The sequence below is a fragment of the Canis lupus genome, chromosome 8, assembly GCF_011100685.1.
Source record: "Canis lupus familiaris isolate Mischka breed German Shepherd chromosome 8, alternate assembly UU_Cfam_GSD_1.0, whole genome shotgun sequence".
NCBI lineage: Eukaryota > Metazoa > Chordata > Mammalia > Carnivora > Canidae > Canis > Canis lupus.
The window spans coordinates 75,623,080-75,640,555 of record NC_049229.1 but is presented as its reverse complement, the minus strand read 5'-3'; the positions used below and the strand labels follow the sequence as shown (position 1 = coordinate 75,640,555).

At 43.2% G+C, this 17,476-nt stretch overlaps 2 gene segments (V, D, J or C); both read left to right on the top strand.

Annotated features, from left to right (window-relative positions):
• The first annotated feature begins 3,968 nt into the window (after positions 1–3,968).
• Positions 3,969–11,910, top strand: LOC119876566. The segment is given in 3 exon segments: positions 3,969–4,101; positions 4,205–4,515; positions 11,878–11,910. Coding segments are annotated over 3 exon segments (390 nt in total).
• Positions 11,911–15,458: 3,548 nt separating this feature from the next.
• LOC119876565 lies at positions 15,459–16,098 on the top strand. The segment is given in 3 exon segments: positions 15,459–15,504; positions 15,608–15,735; positions 15,835–16,098. Coding segments are annotated over 3 exon segments (438 nt in total).
• The last annotated feature ends 1,378 nt before the right edge of the window (positions 16,099–17,476 follow it).

Sequence of the window (17,476 nt, the reverse complement as noted above, 5' to 3'; positions counted from 1 at the left end):
CTAACATCCATGTGATGGGAGGGGGAAGAGGCGCCTTAGGAGAGCACTTAGGTCAGGAGGTGCAGCCTCATGGTGGGATCAGGGCCCTTATACACCCGGACTGGGGAAGATCCCAGCCCCCAGCCCATGTGAAGTGACAGGAAAGTACAGGCTAGGACCTGGGTGCTCCCCAGACACTACATGTCCCTGCACCTGGACCTTAGACTTCCCAGACTCCAGAACCGTTAGAATGAGTGTGTTGTTGAATCCACCCAGACTGGGAATGGTGGTGACATCACCCAGACACACTAAAACAGGGTCTCTCCTCCTTTTTGTCCTTTCCAACCTTGTCACAAGAGAACAGTCAGGTTATGACAAAACAGAGCAGGAAACCCACACCTGGACTCACTGTCCTCAGCCACCGTCCATGCCCCTGTATTTAGTAGCTGTGCATCACCATGGTGCCACACATTCTTCCTGCAACCCTGGAGTTCTTGGGATTCCTCCCTGTTTTACCACCTGAGCAGCATTAGCCCAGGCACATCCCCATGGAAGCAGATACCTAAAACTTCAGATTTTTATATCTGCAGCTCATAATACTCTACAGAATATTCTGGATCAGCCTCACTTCTTTTCTAATCACCACAGCTATATCTCCACATGCCAACATCCATGACTCTTACATCCAAAATTTGGTCGATTTTCTACATGTGGACTTGCAGTTTTTGATCTGTCAGACCTTTGAGTGATTTCATGGGTGATCAGGATGATTCGATAACTAGGACACAAGGTCCCAGATCTAGGTGCTCAGTGTTCCCCCATGCAGACTCAGTCTCCATGTGGCAGAGCCCTGAATCCCACGACATGTGAGTCAGGATATTTAAGAGGATGGAAACATCCCCAAATCCTTCACTTGGTTGAGACGCCAAGCACTGGGTTTAGGGAGTGACTTTTGCGTCCCCGCCTGGACACCCTGTGCTCTTCACCACTGCTGCTGACCATCATTTCCTCTGAGTGCTCATGTTGGAGAATCCCTAGGGAAGGCATATCCTGTCCCCATCCTGTGATGTCTTTCTTCACAGGAGATCTGTCCCAGGTCCCCCTGCAGGAGTCGGGATCTGGGCTGGGAAAACCCAGGCAGACCCTTACACTCGCCTGCTCCTTCTCTGGGTTCTTACTGCACATGTCAGTGTGGGTGACACATGGGTCCATTACCTTTTAGGGGAATGCACTGGAGTCAATTCCAACGTCTGGTGGGAGGATGCTAAGTACCACAACCTATCTCTGAAGAGCAGGAGGATGTATAGAAATTCCAGCAACTGGAAAAATAAATGATTATGTTTCACACCAGAAGCATATCTATTCAACGTGATGAATAATCTGCCTGATGAGATACAACAGAGCATCTGCCATGAAATCACAAGTTCACATTTGAGCATGAGAACAGAATTGCTACAGTTTATGAAAACAACACTATGAAAATCAATTGCAAGAGTCTATATTCATATAACATATAAACCCTGAGTTACGAGAGACCAATTAGGGAACAGGTCAACACTGAGGAGACCAGGAAAAAAAAACAAGACTTTTCAACATATTGTCAATGTAGAAACTCTTAAGGCAACTTATTAATTATAAAATTGGAATGTTATAGGTAAAAAGTCAACATGCATAACACCAATATTAAGAATACACTTTGTGAAAATCAACTACATTTTAAAACCATATATTTATCAAAGTAATGAAATACAAGATACAGACCAAGGAAAACGTGCACAAATTATCGTAAGAATCCTCAAAACTCAATAGAAAAAAATCATCTATGAAAGAGGCAGAGCCTTGTGTGGACATGTTATACAAGAGGGTACAGACGTATGAAGTAAGCACAGGAGAGGATAATCCCCACCAGGATCTATCAGGGAATTTCACGTCAACCACAATGTGATGCCCTATACACTCATCACGGGGACACAGGTATTAAAGAAGCACTGATCAGAACATTCTAGGGAGCATGCAGGACACCTGGGCACTAACCCTGCAAGTAGGAATGAACAATGAACCAGAAACCTAGGAAAATCTTTTTCTTTTCTTTTCTTTTTTTTTAAATAATAAATTTATTTTTTATTGGTGTTCGATTTTCCAACATACAGAATAACACCCAGTGCTCATCCCGTCAAGTGCCCCCCTCAGTTCCCATCACACATTCACCCACACCCCTCGCACCCCTCCCCTTCCACCACCCCTAGTTTGTTTCCCAGAGTTAGGAGTCTTTATGTTCTGTCTCCATTTCTGATATTTCCCACACATTTCTTCTCCCTTCCCTTATATTCCCTTTCACTATTATTTATATTCCCCAAATGAATGAGAACATATAATGTTTGTCCTTCACCGATTGACTTACTTCACTCAGCATAATACCCTCCAGTTCCATCCACGTTGAAGCAAATGGTGGGTATTTGTTGTCTCTAATGGCTGAGTAATATTCCTTTGTATATATATACCACATCTTCTTTATCCATTCATCTGTCGATGGACACCGAGACCCCTTCCACAGTTTGGCTATTGTGGACATTGCAGCTAGAAACATCGGGGTGCAGGTGTCCTGCGTTTCATTGCATTTGTATCTTTGGGGTAAATCCCCAACAGTGCAATTGCTGGGTCCTAGGGCAGATCTATATTTAACTCTTTGGGGAACCTCCATACAGTTTTCCAGAGTGGCTGCATCATTTCACATTCCCACCAACAGTGTAAGAGGGGTCCCTTTTCTCCACATCCTCTCCAACATTTGTGGTTTCCTGCCTTGTTAATTTTCCCCATCCTCACTGGTATGAGGTGGTATCTCATTGTGGTTTTGGTTTGTATTTCCCTGATGGCAAGTGATGCAGAGCATTTTCTCATGTGCATTTTGGCCATGTTTATGTCTTCCTCTGTGAGATTTCTGTTCATGTCTTTTGCCCATTTCATGATTGGATTGTTTGTTTTTTGCTATTGAGTTTAATAAGGTCTTTATAGATCTTGGAAACTAGCCCTTTATCTGATACGTCATTTGCAAATATCTTCTCCCATTCTGTAGATTGTCTTTTAGTTTTGCTGACTGTATCCTTTGTTGTGCACCTGTACACAATGGAATATTACTCAGCCCTTAGAAACGACAAATACCTTATATTTGCTTCAACATGGATGGAACTGGACGGTATTATCCTGACTGAAATAAGTCAATCAGAAAAAGACAAACATTATATAGTCTCACTCATTTGGGAATATAAATAATAGTGCAAGGGAATAGAGGGAATGGGAGAAGAAATGGGTAGTAAATATCAGAAAGGGAGACAGAACATGGAAAACTCCTAATTCTGGGAAACAAACTAGGGATCTTGGAAGGGGAGGATGGGGGGGGTGAATGGGTGATGGGAGCCATGATGTCCTTCAACAGGTAAATGACAAAAAAAATCAAGTCTCCACAGTAACAACTCATAATTTATATTTTAAAGATTTTATTTAATTACTTATCAGACACACAGACAGAGAGAGGCAGAGACACAAGCAGAGAGAGAAGAAGGTTTCATGCTGGGAGCCGATGTGGGACTGGATCTCTGGACTCCAGAATTACTACCAGAGCAGAAGGCAGAGCCCCCCAGGCATCTATAACAATAGAGAATTTAAAAGGCAATTAACAAAACCTTATTACATTGACACCAGTTTTAAAAATATACTATGTAGGATTACATATTCTGAAGGAGGCAAAATACGACCCACTAAAAGTACCTACATTGATGAGAGATTTTTAAAAACTCATAAGGAAATGAAAAGGTAATTTTTTCATAGATTTGAACACTTCATAATGTCACAAGACATTAGACAGTGGACTAGAGATATAAAGCAATCCTTGTTAATAACTTGTAAAGAACCAACTGGAGGTCTGGCGCTGATGATATATTCAAGTACATGCAAATAGGGCCCTTTCTTGGCTGATTAAACCAGCCCAGCCCTGACCCTGCAGCTGGGAGAGGAGCCCCAGCCCCAGGATCCCCAGGTGACACCATTCAGTGCTCACGACACAACACAGACAAACCACTATGGAGTCTGTGCTCAGCTGGGTTTTCCTTGTCGCTATTTTAAAAGGTAATTCATGGAGAAAAAGAGACCTTGAGGATGGGAGTGGAGGTTGCTGAGAGAAAAAGAGGATGTGGGACAGTTTCCTGACCAGGATGTCTTGTGTCTTCAGGTGTCCAGAGTGAGATGCAGCTGGTGGAGGCTGGGGGAGACCTGGTGAAGCCTGGGGGGTCCCTGAGACTCTCCTGTGTGGCCTCTGGATTCACCTTCAGTAGCTATTGGATGAGCTGGTTCCGCCAGGCTCCAGGGAAAGGGTTGCAGTGGGTTGCATACATTAACAGTGGTGGAAGTAGCACATACTATGCAGACGCTGTGAAGGGCGGATTCACCATCTCCAGAGACAACGCCAAGAACACGCTGTATCTGCAGATGAAAAGTCTGAGAGCCGAGGACACGGCCGTATATTACTGTGTGAGGGAAACAGTGAGGCGACCTCAGTGTGATCCCAGACACAAACCTCCCTGTAGAAGGGGATCAGGACCACCAGGGGGTGTTCACTCTTCACCACTTCTGTCTTGAAGACCCAGGAGCAGGTGTAGATGGAGGTTCTGGCAGGTTACCTGTCAGGGTCAGGGCTTCCTCTCCATGGAGCAGTTTCCCCCTGGGAGCCTCTCTGGGCCCAGGATTCTGTTCTTACTATTCAGTCTGTGATCTAGAAACATTTCTTTTGGGGTGACGGGCAAGATGGTGGATTCGTAGGGTCCCCAATTCACCTGTCCCCACTAAATTACCTAGATAACCTTCAAATCATCCTGAGAATCTACGAATTTGGCCTGAGATTTAAAGAGAGAACATCTGGAATGCTACAGCAAGAAGAGTTCATGCTTCTATCAAGGTAAGAAGATGGGGAAGAAAGAAATAAAAGACATCCAAGGGGGACAGGCCCCATGAGGAGCCAGGATAAGGCCAAGGCAAGTGTACCCAGGACAGGAAAGCCCAGTCCCAGAGAAGCAGGAGCTTCACCAATCTTCCTGGACAGAAAGGGGCTCACAGGGAGTTAGAGCAGAACCCCAGGAGGGCAGGAATGCCCTCAGGCTCCCTGGGACACTAACAGACCCCTGCGCCCCAGGGAGAGCGCTCCAAACCCCATGGCTGAGCTCCCTAAAGGGCTGCAACGTGCGCATGGCTGGACCCAGGAGCAGCTCAGAGGGGCTCGGTAGGAGACTCTGCACGAAGGGGGCTGCGTGGTCCTGGGAGCAGTTCGGAGGGGTTTCGGTGGCAGCTCCACAGAGAGGGCCTGCCTGGCAGGGAGCACAAACCCAACAGTGCAGCCCGGGGAGTAGAGGGCGCTGGGGACACAGCCCAGGATCCGCCCCCTCCCCCCCAGGACAGGCAGAGGCCAGGAGGGCCTTGGACAACAAGGACACTCCTGCCCTGAGCTGAGCAGATCAGTGGCCCTGCACCTGGAGCATCAACTTCCCTGCAGACTGAGAGCTGAGGTATTTACTGCGGGAGCAGAATGAGGGCTCCAGAGCTGGCAGCTGCCACTGTGGTTGTTCCTCCTGCGGCCTTATAGGGTAAGCAACCCCCACTGAGCCCCACAGTGGCCTCACTAGATAAACAGGATAAACTTCACTCACAGAGCCCTACACCAGGCAGGGGGCAGAGCAGCTCTCCCAAGTGCTAACACCTGAAAATGAGCACAACAGCCCCCCCCCCCCCGAAGACCAGCTAGAGGGACTGGGCATGGGAATTAACAATGCAGGGGAAAAACAAATTATTGACCTAGCAGAACTGGAAACTTCCAGGGGAAGTCAAAGGACTTACAGTATACAGAATCAGAAGATACTCCCAGTGTTTTTTTTTAATTTTTATTTATTTATGATAGTCACAGAGAAAGAGAGAGAGGCAGAGACACAGGCAGAGGGAGAAGCAGGCTCCATGCACCGGGAGCCTGACGTGGGATTCGATCCCGGGTCTCCAGGATCGCGCCCTGGGCCAAAGGCAGGCGCTAAACCGCTGCGCCACCCAGGGATCCCCCCAGTGTTTTTTTTTATTTCTGTTTGCTTCCTCGACCCCGTTTTTTTTCCTTTTTCTTTTTCTTTCAACTTTTCTTCTTTTTTTCCTTGTTCCTTCTTTTTTCTTTTTTCGTTTTGACTTTTCTTTCCTTATTTCTCTCATCTCTTTTTCTCTTTTTCCCAATACAACTTGTTTTTGGCCACTCTGCACTGAGCAAAATGACTAGAAGGAAAACCTCACCTCAAAAGGAAGAATCAGAAGCAGTCCTCTCTTCCACAGAGTTACAAAATTTGGATTATAATTCAATGTCAGAAAGCCAATTCAGAAGCACTATTATAAAGCTTCTGGTGGCTCTAGAAGAAAAGCATAAAGGACTGAAGAGAATTCATGACTGAAGAATTTAGACCTAATCCTGCAGAAATTAAAAATCAATTGAATGAGATGCAATCCAAACTAGAAGTCCAAACGATGAGGGTTAACAAGGTGGAAGAACAAGGGAGTGACATAGAAGACAAGTTGATGGCAAAGAGGGAAACTGAGGAAAAAAGAGACAAACAATTAAAAGATCTTGAGGACGGAATAAGGGAAATAAGTGACAGCCTGAGGAAGAAAAACTTACATTTAATTGGGGTTCCCGAGGGCATCGAAAGAGGTCCAGAATATGTATTTGAACAAATCATAGCTGAAAACTTTCCTAATCTGGAAAGGGAAACAGTCATTCAGATCCAGGAAATAGAGAGATCCCCCCTAAAATCATAAAAACCGTTCAACACCTCGACATTTAATAGTGAAGCTTGCAGATTCCAAAGATAAAGAGAAGATACTTAAAGCAGCAAGAGATAAGAAATCCTTGACTCTTATGGGGAAGAGTATTAGGGTAATAGCAGACCTCTCCACAGAGACCTGGCAGGCCAGAAAGGGCTGGCAGGATATATTCAGGGTCCTAAATGAGAAGAACATGCAACCAAGAATACTTTATCCAGCAAGGCTCTCATTCAGAATGGAAGGAGAGATAAAGACCTTCCAAGAGAGGCAGGAACTGAAAGAATCTGTGACCTCCAAACCAGCTTTGCAAGAAATTTTAAGGAGGACTCTTAAAATTCCCCTTTAAGAAGAAGTCGAGTGGAACAATAAAAAAAAAACAAGGACTGAATAGATATCATGATGACACTAAACTCATATCTTTCAATAGTAACTCTGAACATGAACGGGCTTAATGACCGCATCAAAAGGTGTAGGGTTTCAGACTGGATATAAAAGCAGGACTCATCTATTTGCTGTCTACAAGAGACTCATTTTAGACAGAAGGACACCTACAGCCTGAAAATAAAAGGTTGGAGAACCATTTACCATTCGAATGGTCCTCAAAAGAAAGCAGGGGTAGCCATCCTTATATCAGATAAACTAAAATTTACCCCAAAGACTGTAGTGAGAGATGAAGAGGGACACTATCTCATACTTAAGGATCTATCCAACAAGAGGACTTAATCATCAATATATATGCCCCGAATGTGGTAGCTGCCAAATATATCAACCAATTAATAACAAAATTGAAGAAATGCTTAGATAATACACTTATACTTGGTGACTTCAATATAGCACTTTCTATACTCAATAGGTCTTCTAAATGAAATATCTCCAAAGAAACGAGAGCTGTAAATGATACACTGGACCAGATGGATTTCACAGATATCTACAGAACTTCACATCCAAACTCAACTGAATACACATTCTTCTCAAGCGCACATGGTTCTTTCTCCAGGATAGACCACATACTGGGTCACAAATCGGGTCTGAACCGATACCAAAAGATTGGGATCATCCCCTGCATATTCTTAGACCATAATGCCTTGAAATTAGAACTAAATCAGAACAAGAAGTTTGGAAGGATTTCAAACTCGTGGAGGTTAAGGACCATCCTGCTAAAAGATGAAAGGGTCAACCAGGAAATTTAGGAAGAATTAAAAGATTCATGGAAACTAAGGAGAATGAAGATACAAACGTTCAAATTTTTGGGATGCAGCAAAAGTAGTCCTGATGGGGAAATACATCGCAATACAAGCATCCATTCAAAAACTGGAAAGAACTCAAATACAAAAGCTAACACATAAAGGAGCTAGAGAAAAAAACAGCAAATAGATGCTACACGCAATAGAAGAAGAGAGTTAATGAAGATTCCAGCAGAACTCAATGAAATTGAGAAGAACTGTGGAACAGATCAATAAAACCAGGAGTTGGTTCTTTGAAAGAATTAATAAGAGAGATAAACGATTAGCCAGCCTTATTAAAAAGAAGAGAGAGAAGACTCAATTTAATAAAATCATGAATGAGAAAGGAGAGATCACTACCAACCCCAAGGAAATACAAAGGATTTTAAATATTTTCTATCTACGTTTTTATTCCTTCCTGTCTTTCATAAGTGCTATTCAGTGTTTAGAATATAGATCCATCCCTCTTCGGTTAGGATTTTTCCTCATCATCTGATGATATCTGGTTCACTTATAAATTGCACCCAGTCCTTGATTTTCTTTTTTCTGCGTCACTTGCACTTTAGGGAAGAGCCACTGACTTCCTTGTATTGATTTTACACTCTCTAATTTTGCTGAATTCTGGTATCAGTTCTAGCAATTTTTTTCAAAGGAATCTTTGGGATTTGAACTTAAAGTATCTTGTGGTGTGAGGAGTCAACTTTTTACTTTTTCTTTGCTGAGTTGGATGACATTTCCTTTTCTTTGTTGTCTGGTTGTTGAGGCTAGGACGTATAGCACTATGGTGAAGAACAGTGGTGATGGTGGGCATCCCTGTCTCGTTCCTGGTCTTATGGGAAAACCTCTCAACTTTTCCTTGTTGAGGATGACACTCTCCATATGTCTCTGTAAATGGATTTTATGATGTTGAGTAGGTCCCACTATCTCTACATACCAAGAGGATTTTTTTATCAAGAAGGTATAATCTCTTTTGCCAAAAGCTTTTTGGGTATCAGCTGAGAGGATAAAATGGTCCTTATCCTTTCATTTATCAATGACTCAAATCCCACTCTTAGTTTTGCATATGCTGAACCACCCTTGCAGACCAGAAATTAATCCAATTTTTGTCTTGAAGAATTATTATTTTAAAGTACTGTTGGATCCTGTTGGTTAGGATCTTAATGAGAATATTGCATCCATGTCCGTCAGGAAAATTAATCTGTAATTTTCTTTTTAAGTTGGATCATTGTCTCCATTTCAGGTCAAGGTAACGCTACCCTCAGAAAATGAGTGGAATTTTCCTTTAATTTCTGTTTTTTGTAACATTATCAGGATGGGCATTAATTCTTTTTAAATACCTGTTGCATTCCCTTGGACAATCATCTGTCCCTGGACTTTTGATTGTTAAAAGACCTTTAAATATGTTCGATTTTCCTTTCCAGTTTTGGGTCTGTCTTGCTTTTCTATTCATTCCTGTTTCAGATTTGGTTGTTTCCACATTTATAGGAGGGTATCCATTTCTCTGAGATTGCTGAATTTGTTGGCATGTTATAGCTCATAATGTTCTCTCTCTTTAATAATTTATTTTTCATTTGTTTATTCAATATTTTATTTAAGTTCAATTTGCCAACATAATGTAACACCAAGTTCTCATCTGATCACGTTCCCTCCTTAGTGCCCATCACCCAGGTACCATGTCCCACCACCTACCTCCCCTTCTGCACTCCTCTAAGTCCCAGAAATACGAGTCTCTCATGGTTTTTCTTCCTCCCTAATTTATCCCCACTCTGTTACCCTCCTTCCCTTATAATCCCTTTCACTATTTATTATATTCCATGTATGAGTAAAATTATGATGACTGTTCTTCAATTGACTTATTTCTCTTTTTTTCGATTGACTTATTTCATTGGCATAATTCCCCTGTAGTTTCATTGGAAATGGTAGCAATTGACTATTTCTGATGACTGAGAAATATTTTTTGTATATATAAACCATATCATGTTTATCAATTCATCTGTCAAAGGACATCGTGGCTTCTCGCATAGTTTGCCTATGGGTATTTGTGGACATTGCTGCTGTAAACATTGGGGTGCACGTATCCTGCCGCTTCACTACATCTGTATCTTTTGGATAAATCCCGAGTAGTATAATTGCAGGGTCAGAGGGTAGCTCTTTTTTTAACTCTTTCGGGATCCTCCACCCAGTTTTCCAGAGTGGCTGCACCAGTTCACATTTCCTCCAACAGTGCAAGAGGGTTCCGCTTTCTCCACATTCTCTCTAACATTTGATGATTTCTTTCGTATTAATTTATGCTATTCTCTGTGGTGTAAAGCAGCAGCTGATTGTGGTTTGGATGTGCTTTTCCCTGATAACAAGTGATATGGAGCAATTTTTTATGGACTTCTTGGCCATATGTAGGTTTTATTTGTAAAAATTTCTGTTCATGTTTTATTGCCATTTCTTGCCTGGAATCCCTGTTCTTGTGTGTTGAGTTTGATAGGTTCTTTATAGATGTTGGATACAAGACCTTTGTTCGATATGTCATCTGCTAGTATCATCTTCCCTTCTGTATGTTGTGTTTTAGCTTTGTTGACAGTTTCCTTTGCTCTCCAGAAGATTCTTATCTTGATGGAGCTCCCAAAATTCATATTTGCTTTTGTTTGCCTTGCCATTATAGATATGCTTTGCAAGAAATTGCTGTGGCTATGTTCCAAAAAGCTGTTCCCTCTCTTCTCCTGACAGAGATTTTTTTGTTTACATTTTATTTATTTTTGACATCCCCTCTTTATTTTTTATAATAAAATTTTTTTTAATTTATTTTTTATTGGTGTTCAATTTACTAACATACAGAATAACACCCAGTGCCCGTCACCCATTCACTCCCACCCCCCGCCCTCCTCCCCTTCTACCACCCCTAGTTCGTTTCCCAGAGTTAGCAGTCTTTACGTTCTGTCTCCCTTTCTGATATTTCCCACACATTTCTTCTCCCTTCCCTTATATTCCCTTTCACTATTATTTATATTCCCCAAATGAATGAGAACATATAATGTTTGTCCTTCTCCGACTGACTTACTTCACTCAGCATAATACCCTCCAGTTCCATCCACGTTGAAGCAAATGGTGGGTATTTGTCATTTCTAATAGCTGAGTAATATTCCATTGTATACATAAACCACATCTTCTTTATCCATTCATCTTTCGTTGGACACCGAGGCTCCTTCCACAGTTTTTATTGGTGTTCAATTTACCAACATACAGAATAACACCCAGTGCTCATCCCAATGCCCCCCTCAGTGCCTATCACCCAATCATCCCCACCCCCTGCCCTCCTCCCCTTCCAGAGATTTAGATGGATTTTTTTCTCAAATTTTATTCTGTTGTTTTCATGTGTATGTGAGTTTTAATACATCGATTTCCAAGTAATATCTTCAGTTAGAATTGAGGTAGGTTCTAACTGTCATAAATGAGTGGAGAGCTGATATCTGCCTCCAAGGCATACATATTTCTGAGAGTAGAACTTATGGCCTCTGCGTCCCACATCCTGATTGCCTGTATGCTTAGCTTCAAACAAGCTTATGTTCGATGCATGACAGAAGTTGAGTGAGAGGCAAGTGGGACGTGAAGGGTCACATTTTAATCATGTTGACTTTATATTTTTGTTTGGTATAAGAGAATGGTCCAGTTTAATTCTCCTGCAGGAGCTGTTCAATTTTCTTCATACCAATTATTTTTGAGACTGTTATAGTTTCCCAGGGGATATTCTTTCCTATTTTGTCGAAGATTTTGACCATATATTTGGAGGTCCATTTCCAGGTTCTATAAGCTGTTCTATTGATCTATGTGTCTGTTTTTGTGCCAGGACCGCAGTGCCTTAATGATCACAGCATTGTAGTGCAGCTTGATAGCATGCATTCTGATGCCTTAATTTTGGTTTTCTTTCTTAACCTTACTCTGGCTATTGAAGCTCTTTTCTGATTTTATAGAAATCTGAAGATTATTTGTTTCATCACTGGGAAGAATGATTGCGGTATTCTTATAGGACTTGCATTCAGTGTCTACATTGCCCTGGGAAGCATAGACATTTTCCCAAAGTTTATTTTTCTGATCCATGAGCATGGAATGTTTCTCCATGTTTCTCTTTGTGTCTTCTTTGATTTCTTTCATAAGTGTTCTCTAGATTTAAAGGACAGATCCTTTACCTCATTGGTTAGGGTTATTCCTATGTATCTTAAGGTTGGTGCCATTGTAAATGAGTTCAATTCCGAATTTCTCTCCTGTCAGTCTCACTGTTAGTGTATAGGAATGCAGGTGCCCTCTATGCCATGGTTTTGTCTTCTGCCACGTCTCTACATTGCTATGTCATTTCTAGAAAATTTAGGTGGTGTGTCTTGGAGTTAAGAGAGAAATATCATGTACTCTGCAAAAAGGGAGAGTTTCATTTCTTCTTTGTCATTTTGAATGGATTTTATTTATTTTGTTGTCCGATTGCTGATGGTAGGATTTCTACTCCTATAGTGACACAAGTGCTGAGATTGGGAAGCTCTGCTGTCTTTGTGAAATTAGGGACAACTCTGTTTTTCCCCACTGAGAATGAGATTCACTGTGAAAGTCATAGATGGCTTTTGTGAGATTGAAGAACGTTCCCTCTATCCTCCACTTAAAGAGTTTTAATCAGGAACATATGCTGGGAGGGGCAAGATGGCGGAAGATTCAGGTCCCCAAGTCACCTGTCCCCACCATATAACCTAGATAACCTTCAATCATCCTGAAAATCTATGAATTCGGCCTGAGATTAAAAGAGAGAACAGGTGGAATGCTACAGGAGAAGACATCACGCTACTATAAAGGTAGGAAGATAAGGGGAAAAAAGAATTAAAGAAACAAAGGGCATCCAAGGGGGAGTGGCCCTGCGAGGAACCAGGATAAGGCTGGAGCGAGTGCCCCCAGGACAGGAAAGCCCCGTCCCAGAGAAGCAGGAGCTTCATCAATCTTCCCGGGCAGAAAGGCACTCGCAGGAAGTTAGAGCAGGACCCCAGGAGGACGGTGATGCTGTCAGGCTCCTGGGGACACTAACAGAGCAACTGTACACTGGGGAGAATGCACCGAGCACCCTAAAGGGCTACCGCATGCACGCATTGACCCCAGAGCAGCTCACAGGGGCTCCGGCAGCAGCTCTGCACAGAGGGGGCTGGGCAGCCCTGGGGGCAGCTCGGAGGGGCTCAGTTGGCGGCTCCGTGGAGGGGGCTGCGTGGCCGGGAGAATGAGTCAAACAGCACAGGCCCGGGAGCACAGGGCGCTGGGGGACAGCCCAGGATCCGACCTACCCATGGGACAGGAAGAGGTCAGGAGGGCCCAGGACAGCAAGGACGCTCCTGCCCCAAGCTGAACAGATCATCAGCCCCGCCTCTAGAGCCTCCAGGCCCCTGCAGGTGGAGAGCTCCATAGTTACTGCGTGAGCTGAATCCAGGGCTCCAGAGCTGGCCGCTGCCACTGCGGTTGTTCCTTCTGGGGCCTCATGGGGAAAACAACACTCACTGAGCCCTGCACCAGGCAGGGGGCAGAGGAGCTCCTTCAAGTGCTAACACCTGAAAATCAGCACAACCGGCCCCTCCCTCAAAAGACCAGCTAGATGGACAAGTTCCAGGGGAAGTCAATGGACTTAAAGTATACAGAAACAGAAGATACTCCCCCATGAGTGGGTTTTTTTTTTGTTGTTGTTGTTTTTTTTGCTTTTTGCTGGGGGCATCACAATGCCAGATTTCAGATTGTACTACAAACTGTGGTCATCAAGACAGTGTGGTACTGGCACAAAAACTGACACATAGATCAATGGAACAGAATAGAGAACCCAGAAATGGACCCTGAACTTTATGGTCAACTAATATTCGATAAAGGAGGAAAGACAATCCATTGGAAGAAAGACACTCTCTTCAAAAAATGGTGCTGGGAAAATTGGACATCTACATGCAGAAGAATGAAACTAGACCACTCTTTTGCACCATACACAAAGATAAACTCAAAATGGATGCAAGATCTAAATGTGGGACAATATTCCATCAGAATCCTAGAGGAGAAACAGGCAAAACCCTTTTTGAACTCAGCCACAGTAACTTCTTGCAAGATACATCCATGACGGCAAAAGAAACAAGAGCATAAATGAACTATTGGGACTTCATCAAGATAAGAAGCTTTTGCACAGCAAAGGATACAGTCAACAAAACTAAAAGACAACCTACAGAATGGGAGAAGATATTTGCAAATGACGTATCAGATAAAGGGAAGAACTATAAAGAACTTATTAAACTCAACACCAAAGAAATAAACAATCCAATCATGAAATGGGCAAAAGCCATTAAGAGAAGTCTCACAGAGGAAGACATCGACATGGCCAACCAGCACATGAGAAAATGCGCTGCATCACTTGCCATCAGGAAAATACAAATCAGACCACAATGAGATACCACCTCACACCAGTGAGAATGGGGCAAATTAACAAGGCAGGAAACAACAAATGTTGGAGAGGATGCGGAGAAAAGGGAACCCTCTTACACTGTTGGTGGGAATGTGAACTGGTGCAGCCAGTCTGGAAAACTGTGTGTAGGTTCCTCAAAGAGTTAAAAATAGACCTGCCCTACGACCCAGCAATTGCACTGTTGGGGATTTACCCCAAAGATACAGATGCAATGAAATGCCGGGACACCTGCACCTGATGTTTATAGCAGCAATGTCCACAATAGCCAAACTGTGGAAGGAGCCTCGGTGTCCATCAAAAGAAGAATGGATAAAGATGTGGTTTATGTTAGAATGGAATATGACTCAGCCATTAGAAATGACAAATACCCACCATTTGCTTCAATGTGGATGGAACTGGAGGGTATTATGCTTAGTGAAGTAAGTCAGTCGGAGAAGGACAAACGTTATATGTTCTCATTCATTTAGGGAATATAAATAATAGTGAAAGGGAATAGAAGGGAAGGGAGAAGAAATTAGTGGAAAGTATCAGAAAGGAATACAGAACATAAAGACTCCTAACTCTGGGAAATGAACTAGGGGTGGTGGAAGGGGAAGACGGCGAGGGGTGGGGGTGAATGCTTGACGGGCACTGAGGGGGGCACTTGACGGGATGAGCACTGGGTGTTATTCTGTATGTTGGTAAATTGAACAGCAATAAAAATAAATGTATTATAAAAGATAAATAAATAATAAATAAATCAATAAATAAATTCATAATAAAATAAAATTAAAAATAAAATAATAATAATAAAAAAGAATGGAATCTAAGACTGGAGCTGACTATATAGTCAGAGGACATGCAAATAAGGCCCTCCCTACACTGATTAAACCAGCCCAACGCCAACCCTAAGCCTGGATAGGAGCTCTAGCAACAGGATCCCCAGGTGGCCCCATTCAATGCTCAGGACACAGCACAGAAAAACCAGTATGGAGTCTGTGCTCCGCTGGGTTTTCCTTGTCACTATTTTAAAATGTAATTCATGGTGAAGAAGGAACTTTGAGTCTGTGAGTGGAGGTGAGTGAGCGAAAGAGGGGTTGTCGGACAATTTCCTGACCAGGATGTCTTGTGTCTTCAGGTGTCCAGGGTGAGGTGCAGCTGGTGGAGTCTGGGGGAGACCTAGTGAAGCCTGGGGGGTCCCTGAGACTCTCCTGTGTGGCCTTTGGATTCACCTTCAGTAGCTACAGCATGCAATGGGTCCGTCAGGCTCCTGGGAAGGGGGTGCAGTGGGTCGCATACATTAACAGTGGTGGAAGTAGCACAAGCTTCGCAGATGCTGTGAAGGGCATGAGCTGGTTTCGCCAGGCTCCAGGGAAGGGGCTGCAATGGGTTACATGGATTGGGTATGATGGAAGTAGCACATACTACACAGACACTGTAAAGGGCCGATTCACCATCTCCATAGACAACGCCAAGAACATGCTGTATCTGCAGATGAACAGCCTGAGAGCCGAGGACATAGCCCTGTATTACTGTGCGAGGGACACAGTGAGGGGACCTCAGTGTGAATCCAGACACAAACGTCCCTGTAGAAGGGGATCAGGACCACCAGGGGGTGGACACTCCTAACCACTTCTGTCTTGAAGGCCCAGGAGCAAGTGCAGATGGAGGTTCTGGGCAGGTTTCTTGTCAGGGTCTGGACTTCCTCTCCATGGAGCAGTTTCCCCCAGGGAGCCCCTCTGAACACTTGATTACTTGCTTACCTCTTCAGTCTCTGTCTTAGAGACTTAAAAATTCAAATATAGCACTTGCAGTTACTTGTACTTAACTTTTCCTGACCCAAAATACTAATCAATTACAAATAACTCCATTCACATCATCTGAACATTTTCATGAGTCGCAGTGATACTCACTGTAGATCACAGGACCCCAAGCTAACATGCTGTCTTGCACATCACGGTACAGAGGAATCTCCAATCAACACAATATAAAAGAGACATTCTACCAAAATATTAATAATGTCTGGGGAGTGAGAAATAATCTCAGTATGACATGGTAGGGAGGTGGACTCAGAGGTAACTCACACACACACACACACACAATCACGAGAGTATAACCATTCTACACCTTCACTTTCATGTCTGATGAGAACCAGGCAGGCCTCTCATCACGTCATAAATGCCTGGGTGGTGCCAAGGAATGACACTGGCTCAGGGTGTGATTTGTGGGTCAGTGGTGGGGACAGGGTCCTGCTCTATGGTATATGGGGAGGAAGTGGGGCCTTAGAGAAGCACTTAGGTCAGGAGGTGCAGCCTCATTATGGGATCAGGGCACTTATACACCAGGACTGGGAAACCTCCCTGCACACTGGCCCCATGTGAGGGGATGGAGAAAGGACAGGGTAGGACTTGCGTGCTCTCCAGACACCACATCAGCCTGCACCTGGACCTCAGAAGTCCCAGATTCCAGATCTGTGAGAATAAGTGTCTGTTGTTTGATCCACCCAGTCCATGTACGATGTTTCAGTAGTGAGGACAGGATAAATCATTTTTTTCTTTGTTTAAATTGAATTTACCATTATTTACTACATACACAGTTCCTATCACTTCATGTGCCCTCCTAAACACCCATCACCCAGTTGCCCCATCCCCAACCTCTCCCTTCCACCAACTCTCAGGCTTTTTTCCCCCTGAGTTAAGTGTCTCTCATGATTTGTCTTCCTCTGTAGTATTACTCCACTGAGTTTCACTCCTTCCCTTATGGTCTCTTTCAATATTTCCTATATTCCACATATGGGTGAGACCATATCATTGCCTTTTTGTGATTGATTTATTTCTCTCAATATAATACCTCCAGTTCCATTCATTTTGAAGGAAATGTTATTTCATTATATTCATCAATTCTGACAGCTGTGTAATATCCCAAAATACATATAAACCACATCTTTATTTTGTATTTTTTATTTGAGTTCCATTTGGCAACATATAGCATAACACCCAGGGCTCAT